Genomic DNA, 19,825 nt, shown 5'->3' with positions numbered 1-19,825 from the left:
CTAGGCAACCAGCGAAATTTATCGTTGTCCCTTTGTGGTGTTGCAAACCGCGACCAGACGAGCGCAGGAGAGGAGAGAGTGTGTGCGAAGGACCGAAGAACACGCGAGGCGATCCCTTGACATCTCGCACCCTCTACGTCACCGCTTGCAATGGCTGCCACTGCCGCACGACCTTCCAACGGCTCTCCCCAATCCAACTCGAGGATGTCCTCCCCAAAGGACTCCAAGAAGTCCATTCCTCCCGTGACTAAGGCTGAAGGTGTGTATAGCCTCACTCTCGCCCTATCCATTGCGTCGCCACCATCTTTCCATTGTCTCCCCACGCACCTAGATAGCGACCAAAGCGCAATCGCATCGTCCCATTCCCCTCATGTAATGATCTTGTCGTGCACAGTCGTCGCTAACCATGGACTTGTCGACAGAACCAACCAATGCAGAGAATACCAATCAGGAACAGCGTCAGTGCCCCTTCCATCGCGGTGTCGTCTCGAATGACATTGTTACTGTACTATTGTGACGGGTTGCATCGTATCATTCAACTAACGCGCCCCTACAGAATCCAACATCGAAGACTCTAAACAATCTGACAATCAGCCAGCAAATCCCAATACCGCTTCCCAACCTCTCGCCCCTCCTCCACGCCCCAACGCGTCGAACGATACGCCCGATTACTTTAATACCGTCCACAACCCGTTCTCGCTCGAGCCAAATGTCTTCGAACAGTCCTTTGGGAACCCGTCACTAGAGACACCGGGAGGGCGCACTGTTCTTCCACCTGTTGCCAACATCACTTCTCCGTCGCCATTGCCAGGTATTACTCCTGGGTGGCAGTCATTACGGTCTGGCCCATTGAGTCCTGCAATGCTCACTGGCCCTACAGGTCAGAGTGACTATTTCAGTGAGTCATTCCGCGGATTTCCCACGCCAAACGAGTCGTCCCTCCGCACGGGTCTCACGCCTGGAGGAGGGGGTTCTATGTTCCCAGTGCCTAGTCCGAATACGCAAGCCATATTCAACCTCCAAAGCGGTGGTGTCACCCCAAGTACTGCCGACTTCCAGCAATCAGCTCTGCGCGCAGCCGCACAGGCTAACCAAAACAAGCTGCCAACAACTAGCGCGCCCACCTCCCAACCCGAAGCAGCACCAGCCGGAATGGATCGCCAGAACTACCAACAGCAGCAGCAAAAAGGCCAGCATGACCCCTATGCTAACCATGGCCATGATGTGAGCAATGCTGCCAACGATCTACTCTCTTTCGCTACCCAGAACGGTACTCGTAATGGCGTCCAACCATTCGCCATGCCCAATCAACCTCAGCAGCAAGTGAACAGCATGGGTCATATGCCCGTTCAGCCCGTTGCACAAGAAAATGGACGACGCAACACGAAAGGCTCAATATCCCATAGCATCTCGGGCTCCGCTGACACTGGCGACTTCTCTGATAGTGGCCATAGCGAGCAAGCAAAGACGACGCGCTCACGTGCGTCGAAGAAGGGATCTGCTAATGGCAAACAAGCTGGTGGTAAGCGAAAAGCGACCGAGGATACTTCGAAGGGAGGGAACAAGAAGGCTAAATCTAATGGCACTCTCGATGAGATGGAAGAAGACTCGGATGAGGGGACTAGCCCTAAAGGTGAGGGTGAGGGAGGTAAGAAGATGACTGATGAGGAGAAGCGAAAGAACTTCCTTGAGCGAAATAGGTACGTGCTGTTGTAGTCTCAAGCGACTTCATACTAACAACATCATAGGGTTGCTGCCCTCAAGTGTCGCCAGCGGAAGAAACAGTGGCTTACGAATCTCCAAGCTAAGGTCGAAATTTACAGCACTGAGAATGACGCCCTCACGGCGACAGTCGGCCAACTTCGCGAAGAAGTCGTGAATTTAAAGACTCTGCTTCTGGCTCACAAAGACTGCCCAGTCTCCCACGCCCAGGGACTTGCCGGCATGAACATGAATACCTTCCTGGGTGGCGAGCTCGGGAACCATCAAAACCCATACGGCATCGCTCAGATGCAACCTGGTATGGGCATGGGAGTACCGCAACAAGGTCCCCGGTAAATAACCACCCCTCACGAAGGTAGAAGAGGAGTACATTCCCCTAATTCGTTCCTCTCCCCATTCCCCCTATTCCCGAGACTCCTTCCTGTGCTTGTTCATGCATGGGTCGGCGTCTTGTCCTCTTTCCATGTATCATCACCACCTTTCTCGCATTGCGCTATATACACGATCGGGGGAGTCATGTTTCATCGGCACATATCCATCTTTCCTGTCTCTCATCTTCCTTAGCGTAACACCTTACTACACGAGTGTAGAATCACGGGGCGGGGGCCAAATTGTTTTTAAAAGGCGTACTAGGGCGTTCAAAGAAACACGGCGGTTTTCTTCTTCTCTCATCACTTCTTTCCCTGATATCCGTCACAACATTCCCAATCTTCGTCTCTTCGTCGGTGCTCTGGCTTGATGGGGGATTTAGGGTTGGAATGGAAGGGAAATGGAAATGAAGAGGTCTGAGATTTGTTTCGGGCTTAGCTGGATGGCTGGTGGTGGTTTGGCGTTTCTTTTGTGATTTTGCCAGCTGGTTCTTGCGTATGATGATTATTGTTTTGGACGGCTTATGCGAAGACGCAGGCTTTTCTTAAGTATGGGTTGACAGCCACAACCCTTAGACATTGTCTATTGGGTATTCGGTATTGGGGGAATGGAGGATGGGATATGTTACTTGGGATGGAGATGGATGTGATGATTACACCCACAGTGTATATGAGAGAATGGGAATTGAGTTGTTTAACGTTAAGCGTGTGGTAAAAGATGTGAGTGAGTGCCCAGATTCGAATGAGAAGGGGGGATCGCGTGTGGTTATTAACTGAACTCTATCTGAGACGCTAATGTTAGCGTCAACTACAAGAGCTACCTCCCTTCTCGCACTTCTCTCAACACAATAGCGCCATTACACTTCTCTCTATTACTTTTAGAACGGATTTCAATGCTAGTGCAAGAAAGCAAGCGGGAGAGTAGACGAATCATGACAAGCTGCTTTCCTTACTCAATCTTCTGAAGTAGAGGATACGGTGTTGCTGAGCATACAGGCGCATCGCTGCAGTAACTGTTGCCGACGAGTTGAGGGACATCGCCACGATTCAAGTTCGCAAGGCGATGCGGCTGACACGTCAATTCCGGGATGCAAAGGCCGCTACTTTGCGTTTGGAAGACAATATGCTGGAGAGTGCCAAGTCTTGTTAATAGGGGATGGGCATATTCGCACCTATTGTGGAACATTAGCAAGGCATAACCAATCAATTGAATCTCTTGTTGGAATTGAATAGAACGTCAGCGGGGTGAAAAACTGCTGTACTGAATTACATCTATCAAGTTCTGCATTCACTCTAGGCAGTTTAAAATCCCTATACCAATTTCATCTTCTAAACTCTAGGCTAGTCGCAACCTAACCACTAAACTTCACAGCGTGTCACCACATAACATGGAACATGACTAGAGCAGACCTTAATATATTTAAGCTCTTGTTGGAATTAGCAGAAACCTCGACAGGAAGCAAATTTCTGCCATGCATTGCATTATAAAATGCATCGCTATTAAGCACACCCCATCTCCATCTCTATATCTCAAACCAGCGTCTTTCCCTCCCGTTAGCCCCTGTTGTTCTAACTGCCGCCCCGGTTTTTAGCTGCTCGTTCAACTACCCTGCGAGACATACGGCCTGCTCTGATGTCGACACGAGCTTCCTCCCCTCCCCCCCCCCCCCCCTGTAGACCATATCTGCAAGGGACTTTATACATTAGTTTCCGAACTGCTTCGTTGTGAGCAAGGAGGATGCAGTTTATGCAGAGTTGGGTTTAACGCTGGTTGGAGGTGGACTTACGGTAACGGGAAGGGGGGTGAATGTTCAGCTTGCTAGACTGAACAAAGGGATTGTAGGGATGAATGGGCATGCGTGGAGAGGTGTGGAGGGAGTTTGGGATTTCAGGGATAGCCTGCCAGAGGTGAAGCTGAATATGAAGACGGAGCGGGAGATGACGGCACAACGTAAGAAAGTGAAAGAGTTGCTACATAAGGACTAGAGCGGTTGTTCTGGAGAGGAAGTTGTCCTTGTGAGAGAGATTGTAGAGGATATGCTCGGCAGTAGCTGTAGTAGACTAAGGCATTGTTCTTGTGTCTAACAGCATTCTGGGACAGTTTAATTAGTCGCTCCCACTGAATGTGTGCCTGCTATTTCCCATACACGTCTAGCATCGTTCTTGGGGCTAGTAGGTGGTTGCGAGGCATTCGTGATGGAAGATGGACGGCTTCTGGTCTGGATTAAAGCACTCTTCCGTGGACTATATGGAATGTGACGATAAGTTGTAGGAGCAAGCTACGGTTGCGACATTGGGGCGAGTAGGGATCAGCGTGGCCAACAGTACGTAGTACGTTACGTTTGAGCTTTTTTCTGCCAGTAACTTCTCGATTTGGTAGTACTTTTGTACGTAAGCGGTGAATTAATTGGCAAGTACGTAATGTAACAGTAACTTCTCAAAATCCTTATACTTTTGTACTTTTCGCGAGAAGTTTCGTCGGTCCGGGTCAAAATTGTTCCGGGAGAAGCTTTTTGGCTTGGATGAAACGCCCTGCTGTTGGTATAGCTTGAATTGATCATCTGGAGCAGCTTGGGCTAGAGCTTTTTCAAAGGTAGAGACTCCCTAGCTGTATACAACTGCCTTGACAACAATTTAAATTGTATAGCCAGCGCAGCAGATACAGTGTTTGGTGGTGAGAGGCAAATGAAGCTCCTCAGCTAAAGTCGCGATAGTCTCTGCGTTATCTATTATTTAACACTGTAGCAATAACAATCTCCAGCGCTTAATTCTCCCTAGTGTGGTCTCCGTATAGATTGTTGAAGCCAATAAGGAGGTCTCTGTGCTGGTATTCGGCATCTGTGTGGAGGATGTCAGTGTTGTAGTTTTGATTTTCGCGCTAACGCGGCTGGGCTAAGGTTTTGCAGAAGTCCATATATCAACGCTTAGCGCGATTTTACTACAGGCTAATCTTAGTATCGTTCGAATCTCCTGCTTCCGGCGCACCAGACTGTTCTGAATATAGGTTGAGAGCGTGGTGTGGGAAGATGGTATAGCGTCGAGAAGGTTAGCGCGGTTCCAAGTGATACCCCGCGGGTTTCAGCTGAAGATGCGTTTCTAAAGGTTTAATCCTGAGAAATAACCCAGTCTATTTAAAAAGCTTCCTCCTGCCAGGCCCCATAAACAGGAGGGAAATCTCCCAAAATATGACCTCTCTGACCCGTACTACAGTACGTACTTGGCAATTCACTGTACAAAAGTTACGTCTCACATTTTGACTACTTTTGTACGCCTCACGTGATTACTACGTTCACGTAGTTACGTTACGTACTACGGACTGTTGGCCACGCTGGTAGGGATGTAGGAAGAAGGAAATCAAGGTTTAATTCACGTTATTGCTAGATAAATGGGATACAGCATTAAGAATTGAAGAGTGTGGGAGGATGGTGACTGATGATATTGTTTTTAGTGATAAGCAGCAACTAAGAGCAAATTTGGAGAAAAGTTGCAATACGGGACGAAAGATGAGAATGAATACAGAGGCGAGGTAACAACTAACTTTCACCACCACTTATCATTAGAAGCGCTTCAACCGTCTGGAGTCTTTGTTGGTCAATAGCGCAGTGTTTGAAAATGTAACAATAATTTGCACCTATCGTGGAACATTGTTCTAGCGAATTTGGTCACTTAAATTCCTTTCTGGGGTGAGGGAGAATGCCAACAAGAGGTCAACTCCCAGCCTCAGTTCCCCCCTGTTATTCTGCGTTGAATGATAAGATGTGACACGTTAAGGCATCCCACCTCTGAGCCGGCCTCACTCCTCCGTTCACCCGCCAAGTGCCACGCCCGAATAAAGCTATCCTCTGAAAGCTTATACGAACATCCTTTTCGTGTTTCCGGCCCCCACCATTGCTATCTACCAATGACATTGATGTTGGCTTCGTATTTCGAACTGCGGCAATTCCGGAGCAGCGAATATTTGACCCTGCTGCAGGTGCAGATGTTCAAGCAAGGGTCCTGGAATCGTATTTTAGGTGGTGTCTTGATGCAGAGGTTGATTATATGCTTTGTGAAATGCAAGGTGGATGAATGAGGAGATTGAAGAAAGAAAGATGCATTTCTTGCACTATCTTGCACCCTTTGTAGCCGATGATAGCTTTCGACTGGTAAGGCTGTGAGCTTGGTTCGTGCACAAATAACGAAACTTAGGTGTGATGCTCCTCATGTTACAGCAAGGCTGGGGGCCAGAAACGTCGCAATTCGTATTTTCGACCATCTTGACAGGGCTAGTTATTGATTTGGACATTTTGCATGATGTGGCGCTCGTCGCTTAGAATCTTTTTGCGGAAGGGCAGGGGCAGGAACCCAAAGAAATGAGTGAATCCTAACGTTTTTACCCCGGACGAGGCGCAGTGCTGTCTGCGTGTGGACTTGCAACGTGCTTGCAACCACGATTCGAAGGATGGAGGAGAGAACCCCTAGCATCTGGGGGAGATGTATGTGGAGCCGGAAAGCCATGACCGCCCTACTTATTCATGATGCAAGCCCAGCGGTATTGAGCCGGTTTGTGGTTTTCCACAGCGTCTGGAAGGTGAAGCTTGTGAGCGCCTCTCTGCCACCATGGCGTCGAAATCCAAGTTTGCTAGTCTTGTCACTCTTCTCTTGCCTTTCTTCTTCGCTTCAGCTTCTGCCTCTTATTTTGACCTTGTGGCACGCGGCAACTCTACCACCATAACCTCCCTTACGAACTCTACTAACTCCTCCTCGCCCTTGGCCATCTCTCCTGTGGGTATAACCCGCACCCTTCCTTGGTGGAGCTCCCTTATCGGCGGGATCCTCGATTTTTTCATTGGTGTCTACACCATCAGCTCGGGATGGAAGCATCAGGAGCCTGCAGACTGTGTCTGGACTCTCCAGCCCTCCGTCAATGGCGCAAAAACTATCCTCACGGGATTCGGCCTCTTCATGACCTTCTTTCAGTCCATCTCAGGGCTCGTGCATCTGCGACAGAACTGGGGCCACCGTGACCTGGTAAGGAAGATCGGTGGGAATGGATATATCGCTGTATTTTGTATAGGAGCACAGATGTACAGCGCAAAGATTCGGGGACGGTGGATGGCGAGGATCGTAGCCTGGATTGTCGCCATTGTTGTCATCGCCAACTTCGCGTGCTTCACACTCCCGAGTATTGGAGTCGCGCTGCTGTATCAAGTGCAGAGTGAGTCGTGTGCGGCAATTCTGCCAGACAAGGGACTTGGTGGAGGGGACTGTACCTACTACTCGGCCTTCGGGACGCCAGCTACGAGTTTCCCTTGCGCGAGTCCGCAGCAACTTGGCCTCCGCGAGCCGCATTCCATTCCGATCCTTGTGAACCGTATCTTCCTCGGCGTCCTAGGGTTGTACTTCCTCGCGACACTGATATACCAGATCCAGAAGGACTTTGAATGGTTGCGCTGGCGAAAGAACGGGTGTCCGCCTCTTCCGCAGCCGACACAGCAATATCACCCTCAGCCTTTACCTCAGTATCAGCAGGGCTATCAGCAGGGATATTACTCAGCACCGTACTTCCCTCCGCAAGGACAAACACCACCAGTCCAAGAATCGGTATCAAAAGAAAAGGGCCGAGACGCGTATCATCCGCTAAACAAGAACCCGCATCGATTCATCGCGTACGCAGGAGCCCTTGCGCTGTATGCTACGAATATCATTGCTGCATATGCTTACTCGCAGACATATTTTGCCTCCAAGTCATCTGCGATTTCTACGACCGTAGGGGTGTGTCCTGGAATCAGTAATTCAACAACGGGGAATGTGACTGCGGTGTTTGGGGAAGGAAAGAATTGCACGTGCGTGGATGTGAGGTTGCCAGGGGAGATTGAGGATATTAGTGTAGCATTGGATGGGGATAAAGGAAACTTGGCGAGGTTTTTGTTTAATATTTAAGGAGGTAGATGAGATAGTAGGCTTCTAGGATTGGAAATTTGAAAGGTGGGGACAGAAATTCTGCCAGCCGAAAAGCTATACAGCATACTCGCACCCACCATGGAATATCATCAGCATGGATTTGATTGGTTAACCGCCTGTTAGGATTAGAGAGAATGTGAGTTAACAGGACGCAATTTTCTGGCCTAAATCACACCTGCCACGTTTGATGTTGAGCGTGAGAGTGATCGTACGAGGTCAGTTGTGAAGGATCGTGAGTGTTAATGTTCGGAATAGGCTAACGGTGCTCGGATTTGTTTAGTAGAGACTCCTTGAGAGGGCAACAAAATGCGAGAGGAGTGCTAAAAACAAGCAGCTGAAATTTGAAGAGTGAATGCACGGTCCATCTCGACTGGTTTAAGCACGCTGACGTAACTGGCGTATGACCTCACTTTCCGAGCCTCACAGGATCGCCAGATGGATACCCTTTACGGTAACGAACTGCGAAGTCTACAGGCTCAAGTCCCTGTATCTTATATCAAGTGCTCGGTGTCCGTTGATCCTACGCCGTCATACCTTTGTACATCAAATGGCCATACAAATTCACCATGACCGCCTACTTGGATTCCTTGTTTCCGACATCTTTAATTAGGCTTCAATTACAACGCCTAAGGAATTGCTTGTTTACCTATCCGAGGCCACCCTAGAAATTCCTTGTATCCAAACACCAAATCATCATGGGTCTATTTAGGAAATCCAAACCTGCAGTTACCAGGGCTTCCAACGGGCCGTACTACGGTCCGTACAAAGTGAACCGTAACGGTCACGTGTTCAGTACGAACGTACCAAGTTCGTGAGCCGTACCGTACGTTTAATAATGCCCTAGGTACAGTACGTAGTACGGATTGTATTACCTTTTTGGGAAGTTTGTATAGGGGTTCTGGAGGGGTATAAGGGCTCTGGCGAGCAGGAGGCCTGCGGACGCTTAAATCTCTTTCTAAGGGTTTTAATCTATCCATCTGTCTGTTGTCTTAAAAATGCCTATTACAGACTATTTTCTATTGCAGAGTTATCTATCCACGCCTCTTGCAGCCTTACAGGCCTTATCTAGTCCTATCTGCTCTTGTTACTAGGGAGAATGAATTAATTAGACCTTAATCTTGCGTCTCTAGAGACCTATAGTCTTAGCTGTTTTAACTAGAGTACAGCGTACTTTAATTAAATTGTACTACTTGTACAGATTACGTGAGCCGTAACAGTTACGATACGTACACCTACCTCTCCTCCTCCCTGTTGTACGAACGTACACAAAATCTCACCCGTACAGGCCTCAAAATCGCCCAATCGTACAGTACTACGCCTCGTTGGAAGCCCTGGCAGTTACCACCTCTTCTGATCCTCTTGTCACCTACCACATCTCACAAAATCTCTCCGGAAAACTCAACGTTACCTCGGAATCACTGAACTCGTATTCCTACTCGATCACACTCTCGGTAAAAAAGGCATGGCGTGACACAATTGAAGTCGCAATTCACCGCTCCATCTACTCGACCTTCCAACAACATGGTGACGTCGTCGGCCACTGCCTCATACAAACGGTTCAGGGAAAGTTCTTGGAATGCAAGTTCGATGCGTATGGTACAGATATCACTCTAGATCGCTCAGGGAGCAACACGAACATGAACAAGAGTACCTATGCCCTCTCGGTGCCGGGACTGGGGAAGTACAAGTGGATGCATGACTTAGAGTCCATTACTGGCGTAGATAGGCGATTGAAATTGGTGGACGAACAGTCGGGAGCGGTTTTGGCTCGGTTTGGAGGCTCGCAGAAGGGGATTAGTGAGTTTGGAGTTTTGGAGGTGTATGATTACAAAGTGACAGGAGATCAGGATTGGTGTGGATTGCTGATTCTCACCGCCGTGTGCGTGTTTGCAAGGGAGGAGAGGAGTAGGGAAAAGAGAAAGAAGGTAGGCAGTGTGGCTGGTGCAGTGGGTAATTGGGGTGGGCTACTGACTATGGGGGTTCCAATGGGGAACTAGAGCGCTTGTAAGTCCTCCACGTCTCAAGGACTGGCCAACTTGATAGAGGGGTAAGCCCCCCCAGCACGAATATTGAAGGGCTAGCGAGACAGAAGCTACATTAAATCATGTACTCAATTGTACTCAATATCGATCTTTGACAGTCCGCATTCTAGACCAGTCGCAGCTCGTAATATACGAGACTAATCAGTGAAAACATTATTCGTCCCGAATTCCTTGGTTATGGAATACCTTTAAGATCCTTCGGCGAGGGTCCCTAGATTTCCTAATAGCTTGGGGAAGATCTTCTGTACCGAGTGAAGGCTATGGACTTTACGGAAGCGCATGACCAACTCGATCGACAGGCACAGAATTGTACTTGGAGTCTAGACCTAATGAATCTCCGATAGACAGTGGAGTCCGCGAAATTCTGGAAGATCCCTTTCCAATTGACCCAACCATCTACATATTCTTTTCGGCTCCCACCTAATGTCAACCATTATGCTATTACGTCTCTCACATCCTCTCATTCCGGCCAAACATAGATAGGTCGGCGCTGATTCTCTGTAGGAAGTGGAGCCTTGCCGAGCCGGCTACTATCATGATATTCTTTGGTGCTCTTCTCGGTCTCGGAGATGTAACCCGTAAAGTCCTGATGATGGTCTTCTTCTTCCTTTCCTAGACTTGTTTTGGATGGGCACGGATACTGTCTCTTACCTTTATCCAATTAAGAGTTCCGCAAGTCGAATTGAGTTGTTTCTGGAACTCTTGCTGGTGTGAGTAGATTCGGTATGTCTAGCCCTACCCCCTTGGCATCTCCCTCACCTCCATCCCCAAACGCTCCACGGCCCTCAACCAAGTCCCCGGCATCACACCTGACATCACCGTGGCTGCCGGCGCGGTGTTCCAATAGGCTTACGTCCATGCGCTTAGGGTAACAGCGCTAATTAATCTGAGTTTTGGTATTTTGGCGATTGTGGCGTGTTGCTTATGTAATGATATTGGGGCGAAGGTGAATGAGAAGGTTCACGTGCTTTTGAGAATGATGAGTTTACGGAGAGGAATAGATTTCATTGAGGGGCTGGGAGTAAAGTCACTGGGGAGATGGAGGGAGGGTGATATATTCGCGCTTTGTGATGTCGAAAATGCAAAGGCTTTTATGCAATGCTGTAATTGGATTCTCTCTCCGAGAAAAGGCAACCATGCCCAATCTTTTTCAGTACATTCATCATTCATCTTACCATGCTGCTTCTAATTTTCTAAACACGGCCCTGGAAACCTTCCAAATGTCACTCAGAATTGTGCCTCCAATATACAGTATAAATTCCCGGGAAAATAGTGCAAAAGGGTAAGCCCCCACCAGCTGTATTCACTGATCTAATCTCTTCATACATGACATCGGCCTTACTTGTGCTCGCCGCTTATTCACTTTCTTTCAAGCATGCAATTTCTAACATAAAGTCCCGATTTGTGACGAATTTGAGTGTGGAGCTATAGAGAAGGAGTGAGGGGGTAATGCTGAGGCCATTTTTGGTTGTAATTATTAAAGTCGTCGGTTTGTGGATGAGGAGAACGGAACGTTAGTATTGGCGGAGACTCAGGTGGGTATGCGATGAAAGAGACCCTTTAATGTATTCCGGATCCTTGGGGAAATGCCGCAAACAAATAGGAGTATAATATGAGAGGGAATTGTTTCCAAGACTTCCAGCAAAGAGGGAAGATAGATTGGGAGGAAGGCAGAACTTTAGGTGAACGGTCGACTAAGTAGAAAGGCGCGGAATGGCGTCGACGTCGGGGTGTATTTGCGAGAATGTTGGTGTATTCTTCGAATTTAGAAAGATTTATACGAAGGTTAGCTAAAATATCTTTCCATTAGTATTTGAAACAGGTATAGATTTTAGTAGGCTATAGTACTTTTATACAATACTTTTAACTAGCAATAAGCATGGCAGCAGGATATATGAATTAGTAGATTGTTGTAAATTTATGCATTTAGTAGTATTACGTTTAATAATCCAGGCTTTTTCATGCGACGTAGGTAGCTACTTATTATAAGTGTCAAAATGAAGTGTGCAATACACTGGACAGGCTGAACTTGCTCTTCTGGGGGGCATTGATTGGACGAAGCCACTAGTATAGATCTTGACCTTTACGAATCGCTGCCCTCCAAGGCAGAGATTCGTTACTGCTTATATACATGCTACTTCTTTGCCCTATACCTAGTTGCATTCGGATTCCTTGTCCATTCAAGTTCGGTATGGACACATCCGGCCGAGCTCAAGCCTGGCTGCGTTCTGCTCGTGACACTAAGTCACAACCGAAGTCGGCATCTATCGAAGCCATACAGTAGCGACCGGTATTGGTTTCCAGTTCCTGGACTTTGGTTATTCTGAGCGAACCGCTGCTCAGAAATGCGCTTACTAAGTGAGTCTTAGCGCTTTGCAGGGCAGCATATGTGGCTTAGAAAGTGGCTATATCAATAGTATATTATGAGCTGTGCCATATGTACCGCTACTGTACCACTATTATCTATACATCTCGAAGCGTCTACAAGGTCATAACCAGTGCGGGCCGGCTGCCCTCCCTGCCAGCGTGGTCGAGATGTTCATCCACTTTCTTTAAAACTAAACCGTGGCCAATCTCTAAGCTTAACTGCAGTTCCAAAGATTTCCAGAAGCCTCTCTGTGCCTAGTGGCAAATTAGTTAGTTATATATTCACGCCTATCCCCGGACTATTCTTTGAAATGGAGACATGAAGGAAAACCGATATAATTATGCATCTAGCAGCAACAACACCACCTTCTCACAGCTCGTATCTGATGTCACTAGCAGTGCATTCCCCAAGTTTCCGTCTTTGGCATTTACCTCTGCTCCCACTTCTAGCGGCATCCGCACCACCTTCTAGTGGCCTATAAATTTTAAGAGAGGAGACGTAATATGGCGTCTGCGTTTCTTAAGCATGATGAAACAGCTATTAACTGACCATAGTAATCTCTAACTCTAAGGGAACAATTACATTTTTTAAAAGCCCATTGCGCATTTCTGGATCTTCAAGCTTGACAGGTTGCCCTTGAGGAATCCAGTCCAAATCCAGGCGAGCCTTGATAGCCAATGTTGAAGGCGTATTATCCATCTTCTTGACAACACGATGAGCGACCTCTAGATTGATTACGTACTCAGTAGCAGGGGAAACAATGGCTCTCTCCTCTTCTCTCCGCCATCTTTCAATCGGCTTCTCCTTGAAAATCTCGATGAGGAGAATTCCAAGATAGAGAATCAGGGAGTTTCGGTGGAAGACGCTAGATTCGTCGGAGCCAACCTCCCAAGTAAGAAGTTCGAACCGCGTTGAGGTGAACGGCCGAGTGAAGTTAGGCTCGTTCTCCGTCTTGTAGAAGAACGATAGGTGGGTCTTGTCCTATTGAGAGCGCAACCAAGGGTATCGTAGGGCAGGAGTACGGAATAGGCGCTGGTGATGGCGAGCTCGCAATTCTCGTACGAGCCGATCATCGCGCTGCCTGATAGTAAATCAAGCAGCGATGCGGGTGGTTTAGGATCTAACAGGAATGCGCCTAGGTTTAGGATCAAGCCTCTAGAGGCGATGTTGGCCATTTATGTCTTCCATTAGCAATTGGAGTCCTAGCCCAGTTATGCCTGAGTTGAGTGCCTTGCATATTTGGTGTACCTCTAAGTCCTTAGCTCCCAAAGGTGAACTAGATCGAACATTTAGCTTTAGTGAAGCCGAAGTTGATGACGTGGCAATTTAATTTGCAGCCCTGATTCCCACTACACCTTCTCTCCAGCACCCGGCCGAACGGCCCGTTAGAGGTAAGGAAACGGGAAATTCGAACTCGGCATCAGTATTCAAGAAGTGCTGCTCTAGACCGTGAATGTTGAGATAAGACTTAGCCTCATGAAATTCGCGACATTTACAGCTCCAACACCGCGAGAGCACCATGTAAAGATCTCTCGCTAGACGGCAAATTCGAGCTGAGGGATCCTTTATATTGAGGACAATAGCGTTCCCTAGGCTGCTAGACGTCGAGCTGAGACTCAGAGACGCTGTGACTCTCCTTAGATGTGGCTCCTGCGCCACCTCAATCAATCCTTCTAGCCGCTTGTTCCATCGTTCTAGCAGATTAATGCATCGGTTGCAATCCTTTTCTTTCTTACACAATCGGAATCTTTCGGCGAAAGTACTCTTTCTTTGAGATTGACAATGGTCCGCAAAATCAACGAGCTTCTTAAACATATCATTTTCGTTCTTCTCATGTCAGAATATACACACAAAATAACAATACAAGAAACGTACCAGGCTGGCTTGGTCTATAAGTGTCGTCTTTTCTGCAATGAGCTGAATCAGCAGGGAAGCGACCCGCTTTGTTGTCAGGAGGTATTGGTTATACGCCGTGCCTGACTTGAAAAACCGTTTGAAGTTGTCTACAAGATCAGGACGCTCATTCCATTGGCTAATCTTATACTTTACGCTGACTTGCCTTAGCAAACAACTACGAAGTGTTCATTCTGGGCGCACATTACGTCAGTGTGAATCACGAATTCTCCCCACCAAAAAATGGCTCGCCAAGACGCGAACTAATCAAGCTTCAGCCTCTTCTCAGGGGCCCCTACTAGTCTGTGGCCACTTCGGGAAATTCAAGATCACCTTCCGCGCCTCACAAAATGCGCCGCACACCGTTGTGCCCGCCGACCTGGACGTAGCGAAGCAGGAACAGCTGAAGCTGAAGCATGAATATGCGACATTTTCTTGGCGTTGGCTCCGTGTGGGTGTCGGATGCACAGTTGCGAAAGGAGAGTCGTCTTTGGCGGTCGCGCACAGGCTGACATCTTGAGAAGCGGGCGAACACCCTGATCACGCTAGCAGGGAGTGCAGCCGATCAGATAAAACGCCAATTGTGCACCATCGGAGGCTTGGCATTGCACCAGCCCGACGACCTCCGATGCCCTTGTTTGAAGTCGTGACTGGTGCATCCTGGTCAGGGTTAGTTTACCAAAGCTCCCTATTTAGTTTTGAATTAAATATTACACAACCTTTAGGAATTATTAGACAGGCCTCGTACTACTCCTACACCTGTCTTACTTCTACTAAACACGAATACAACACTATTAAAACACTAACTTACAAGAAATTTTACTTAGGCCTGTGCGTGGCTAAGCGAGGCCAAGGAGCAGCTAATTTCACTCATTGGTGCATGAACGCTGTAGTCTCCTTTCTATCACAGTGTATAGTACTTTAAAGTGGAATACATACGCAAACAACAGCCCGTGAAACCCCCTACACAGTACTCTACAACTGATACTCGTCAGGGACCTCCGGCCACTCATCCACCCCATCCAAAATCGCCATCGCCATACCTCCCATCGCGTGCAACTCAATATGGCAGTGAAACAGCCACGGCCCCGGATTCGTAGCCTGGTATCTCAACACAATCCACCACCCACCCTCAGGGACTGGACTAAACGTCGTCAACCACGTATCCCTATACCCCGGATCCTCCATATTGAAGAATTCAGGATGTTCAGCCATGGCGTTGGTGACGGATGAGTAGTTCCAAATGCCCGGGCCCATGCCCACGCGCCAGGTTTTGGAACCGTGTTTGTGCATCACGTGCGTAAATGCTGCGAGGTCGTTAGAGAGCGTGGAGACTTGCAGGATGAGGTCCACCCAAGACCCGTTTTGTGTGCGGATTACATAACCGTCTTCTTCGGGGAGGATCCGGTCGGGATAGAAGAGGAGAGGGGTATCAGCGTTCCACGTCATTGGGTACAGGTATTTTGTATTCACAGTGTAGCCGATAGAGGAATTTAGACGCCCCATGACGAGGAGGTATTCCTCATCCGCCGCGCCTGGGCGAGGTGCAATGGGAGGAAAGGGGGGCATGATGTCTGTCGGTAGGTCCCAGGGCGTATATGTCTGTATACCAGCAGGGATTGTTGCGTTAAAACCTCCATATGTAACATACGGTTTCGGTACAATGGTCGAATTTGAGCCTTTATACACCAAGTTCGCGAATCCTGAAATAACCTGAGTAGAGCCGGAATCCGGGAGCCGTATTGTATATGTCCCGGGGGGCTTATCGAGCTTTACCATCGCCGAAAATCGTTCGCCAGCTGATATGGCCGCGGAGAGGTACTCCTTCGGTTTGACCCAGTGTCCGTCAACTTCGTAGATCCACATAGGATGCTCGTCAATGGAGATAAGAACCTGTTTTTGTGTTGATGCGGCAATGAAATTAAAGCTGACCCAACCGGCTGCCGGGTCTACTTCAATGGTTGCGTTGCTACCTGTCGAGGGGATACAGCCCTCTTGCAAGCTTGCAGGGATAGTTTCGGGATGGCTCGTGTTGACTGTACCACCCTCAATTGCATCTGTAAAAGGGAAACATCTAGCGTTGTTAGCGAGTTTCAAAAGAAAGAGTGAATTATCCTCATAAGTGCAAGCGTACCCTTTATCGGTGACATGTTCGCCATTTTTGAAGGCTGAGTCTTTGATACCGGGGGCCGTTTGATCGATCAGAAACTCCTGAGATGGGCAATACACAGCACCTTGGCCATTTGCCAAGATGCTGTCTACACAACTGGTGTTCTCTTAGTCAAGGACGACGAATTCGCGGTTAGGCGCTATCCCTTACAAGACTAATAATCCAGAATCTACATTTGCTTTCCAATACTCATCAGAAGTGTATTGGGACCAATCTGATAACATCACAAGCTCTGGATTGAGAGCCGCTCTAGCCATGGCATCAGTATCCCTGGTGTCATCACTGATAAATGGCCAGGGCGCTTCGCAGTCTTTCTTAGGACTATTACTGGTTAGCTACTCGTTAGCTACTAGTACGGCTCGCCGTACCACGAAGTGCGAGGTCTTACCGAATAAATATCCCGCCATAGAGGCCATCGAACATCGACATCTGTTCATGAGAGTGATACCAATGAGTTCCAGTTGGAGACGCTGTAAACCGATAGACAAACGATTTCCCGGGAAGGATGGGAGTTTGACTTAATCCGGATACACCGTCGGACCATGGACTTCTTGTTTGCCTACATTTTATTACATTAGCCCTCATACCTAGAAATCTTTCAGTACTACTTACTCTAAACCGTGCCAGTGAACACTCGCATTTCTTGGCATGTCATTGTGCACAGTGATCTAGATCTACATTGGCATGACGGATCACCACCAAACAAGCACAAGGGAACCGTACCTCTACCTCATCTCCTTCATCGAAGATCAAGTTCGGTCCTGGGAAACCTCCATTGGTGAATATCATATTTCGTGATTGACCATTTGGCGCCCCATTTTCCCAAGTCAACCGCAAGGTTTCGGTGACTTTGGTTGCAGCAGCAAAGGACGCTAAGAAGAAAACGATGAGAATCTTTGCCAATCCAGACTCCATTCTGGAAATAATAGAGCAATTGGAAATTAAAGTGGCAGAGAATGTGCTGAGATCCTTGTAGATACTGAAATGACCTTTTATTTATCATAAGACTAGGCCGTGCCGCTTTCTTTTTCTGCGCCATGTGTCTCTATTACTTGCATACGCACATATTCCCCAAACCTGAAGTTTATACGGCCGTCTAATTTAGGATCACCAGACGTCCAAATGTAAGCTAATCCGTGCTTAATACCGTAGCATTGCGCTGAAAGAACATTACGAGACCTTGGAAATGGCGTTAGGCTCACATGTCAGAATATCACACTTACTGTGCTTGCCTCGGAGACCATACCAATACGGGAGATGTAAGAGAACATGGGGCGGCACACCGGTCCAAACATTGAGGTAGGATTCCGGCCCTGGGCAAACATGTTGGGCCGATTCAGATGTGACATCGGACCCGAGGCTTCAATGTATGGCTTGGACTCGGGGTAGCACATGGAGAGTATCACTCCGATCTTAGATAACGGGGCGTCGGACGATACTTCCTATTTCTATGAACCATGTTTATTGGAAAATGTTTTAGCAAACGACGCTAGCAGAGATATTGGAAAGAGCTAAGAAATGGTTCTAAGAGCCAAGAGGCATCTCTAAAAGTCTTCCAATGTTTACCTCACGCCTCATTCATAAAGTGCCATTTCGCGAATGCAATGATTGAGGTAGAATTGAAACATGACAGAAGAGCTAAAAATTAAGTGCTCGAGATTTGGAAATCACATGTACGATATTTGAAAAGAGAACGCAAAGTCAAAGGATGTGGAAAGAGCATCATTGAACTTCAATTGATAAGCGCACCACTAGGTCCATATAATCCTAAAAACTTAAATTATCAGGAAAACCATGAACACCAATCCTATCTAGCTAGCCTATACCGCCCTCTAAATAACTGTGAGTTCCTTCCCGACATAAAGGGATTTTCCTATGCGAAAACTGACAGGATCTCTGGCAAGCGCACGGCAGGGGCATGCAAACGATGCGGCCGTGCTTACAAGAATCCAGGAACCAACAGGGACCTCGTCCTCTTCTTGTACTCTGCCCACATAGCCCCATATCTCTTCGAACAATACTCGTCCAGTGCAGGGATTGCCCTTGAATTGAAATCATAGAGAAAGAAAGCGCCGGTAAGGATGGAAGAAGTCAGTCCCGAGGTAGCCAAGGCACCAGCAGCTCTCCAAAGACTGTACCCAGCGTAGTTCGGGTGTCTCACGACCTGGAAGAGACCTTCCGTAAATGGCTTTCCTTTGTTTTTTGGATCCTTCTTGAAAGCCTTGCGGTGGATCTCGCATTGCCATTCTGCTCCAATTCCCAGCACAAAAAGAATGACACCGGAAAGAAGGTACGGGTTGGAGAGAGATTCTCCAGCGGGGTGCGAAGTGGCAGAGGTAAGAGCACAGAGGAAAAGTAGGTTGTTCAGGGAGTTCCAGAACGTGTTGAATATGGCGACGATTACGGCGCCCGATACTGTCCATGCTTCTTCGGCGACGCAGAGGACGAACCATATGTGTTTTGCCGTGGTCGTACTAATCATACATAACAGAATGGCTCGGTATAGCGAAAGGTTGAGAGCATCGATAGGATCAATTCCGGTTTGAAGCGGGGAGGGAGAAGGGATAACGGAGCCACCGAGAAACTTGATTATATTGGTTCCGTAGGTTGAGGAGAGGAGAATGTATTGAACGAAACAATCGAGGACTCTGAGACCAAGGAATAAGGTAGTGTTGAACGGGGAAGAGGACTTCTTGCCCCGTGGGACGAAGTCTTTGGCTTTAAGGTCAGGCTTAGACACGATATTTTCGTCGGCCATGTTGAAGATCTAACAAGATTGCAGAGGGGATGAAGGTAATGGGGATTTGGTTGTTTACCAGCGAATGAGTGGAAATGTGGGATTAAGCCCTGTGCCAGAACGTATGGAACTGAGGATCTAATAGTCCCAGCTGCCAGACTTGCCCTGTATGCAGTCGCTATTCTACAGCAAGGAACTATGTCAAGAGTGGTGAAAGATGAGCCCAACACGGCAAACACCCGAATTCAGGTTCGACACGGCGTAGTCCATTTCAATTGCAGCAACGTTCCCCTGCCAAACCGCCGCAGTATCTACTACGCTGGGCCAAAAAATTGGATTTCCCGAAACATGCCGGAAGGCCAGACTAAGTGACCGGCCTGAAGGAGTGAAAATAATTTAAAGAAAAGTTACACAAACGGAGGGACGAGTTGATGCGACGTCGGTTGTCGGGGCTATTGGAGAAGTTCGGGAGCTGCGTTGATAAGCTTAGGCATTTATATGAAGTTTGATTGAGGATGCATGCACTGTAAGTATACCGCTGCTCACAAAGTCGCCCGGCAAACCTGTGAGGTGGCCTAAATG

At 48.0% G+C, this 19,825-nt stretch overlaps 6 protein-coding genes across 6 annotated transcripts; 2 read left to right on the top strand and 4 right to left on the bottom strand.

The window, feature by feature from the left end:
* Positions 1–204: 204 nt before the first annotated feature.
* On the top strand, positions 205–2,058 carry BDR25DRAFT_214078 (uncharacterized protein; the record flags this gene model as incomplete). The annotated part of the gene is made up of 3 exons (XM_033684777.1): positions 205–259; positions 557–1,700; positions 1,749–2,058. The coding sequence occupies 3 exons, from the start codon at positions 205–207 to the stop codon at positions 2,056–2,058; spliced, it is 1,509 nt and encodes a 502-aa protein (XP_033552113.1).
* Positions 2,059–2,124: 66 nt separating this feature from the next.
* On the bottom strand, positions 2,125–3,480 carry BDR25DRAFT_350660 (uncharacterized protein; the record flags this gene model as incomplete). Its single annotated transcript, XM_033694728.1, has 8 exons — positions 2,125–2,143; positions 2,201–2,272; positions 2,319–2,611; positions 2,652–2,870; positions 2,926–2,986; positions 3,044–3,262; positions 3,291–3,401; positions 3,461–3,480. 8 exons carry the CDS (start codon positions 3,478–3,480, stop codon positions 2,125–2,127), a joined length of 1,014 nt encoding a protein of 337 aa, XP_033552112.1.
* A 5,248-nt stretch (positions 3,481–8,728) lies between these two features.
* BDR25DRAFT_310686 (uncharacterized protein) lies at positions 8,729–10,030 on the top strand (the record flags this gene model as incomplete). The annotated part of the gene is made up of 4 exons (XM_033691174.1): positions 8,729–8,844; positions 8,878–8,882; positions 9,232–9,286; positions 9,319–10,030. The coding sequence occupies 4 exons, from the start codon at positions 8,729–8,731 to the stop codon at positions 10,028–10,030; spliced, it is 888 nt and encodes a 295-aa protein (XP_033552111.1).
* Positions 10,031–12,556: 2,526 nt separating this feature from the next.
* On the bottom strand, positions 12,557–13,618 carry BDR25DRAFT_310685 (uncharacterized protein; the record flags this gene model as incomplete). The annotated part of the gene is made up of 3 exons (XM_033691173.1): positions 12,557–12,697; positions 12,993–13,424; positions 13,466–13,618. The coding sequence occupies 3 exons, from the start codon at positions 13,616–13,618 to the stop codon at positions 12,557–12,559; spliced, it is 726 nt and encodes a 241-aa protein (XP_033552110.1).
* Positions 13,619–15,085: 1,467 nt separating this feature from the next.
* Positions 15,086–17,550, bottom strand: BDR25DRAFT_331795 (laccase). The gene is made up of 6 exons (XM_033692680.1): positions 17,230–17,550; positions 17,119–17,174; positions 16,895–17,065; positions 16,657–16,827; positions 16,471–16,602; positions 15,086–16,410 (listed from the first exon to the last, which is right to left on the bottom strand). The coding sequence occupies exons 1-6, from the start codon at positions 17,419–17,421 to the stop codon at positions 15,312–15,314; spliced, it is 1,821 nt and encodes a 606-aa protein (XP_033552109.1). The 5' UTR covers positions 17,422–17,550; the 3' UTR covers positions 15,086–15,311.
* Positions 17,551–18,181: 631 nt separating this feature from the next.
* Positions 18,182–19,741, bottom strand: BDR25DRAFT_301033 (ERG4/ERG24 ergosterol biosynthesis-like protein). Its single transcript, XM_033689489.1, has one exon. The coding sequence runs from the start codon at positions 19,262–19,264 to the stop codon at positions 18,446–18,448; it is 819 nt and encodes a 272-aa protein (XP_033552108.1). The 5' UTR covers positions 19,265–19,741; the 3' UTR covers positions 18,182–18,445.
* Between the last annotated feature and the right edge of the window lie 84 nt (positions 19,742–19,825).

The sequence above is a fragment of the Lindgomyces ingoldianus genome (genome assembly GCF_010093535.1).
Source record: "Lindgomyces ingoldianus strain ATCC 200398 unplaced genomic scaffold BDR25scaffold_5, whole genome shotgun sequence".
NCBI classification, from domain to species: domain Eukaryota; kingdom Fungi; phylum Ascomycota; class Dothideomycetes; order Pleosporales; family Lindgomycetaceae; genus Lindgomyces; species Lindgomyces ingoldianus.
The sequence above is the reverse complement of the archived record's forward strand: the minus strand, read 5'-3'. Positions and strand labels throughout refer to the sequence as shown.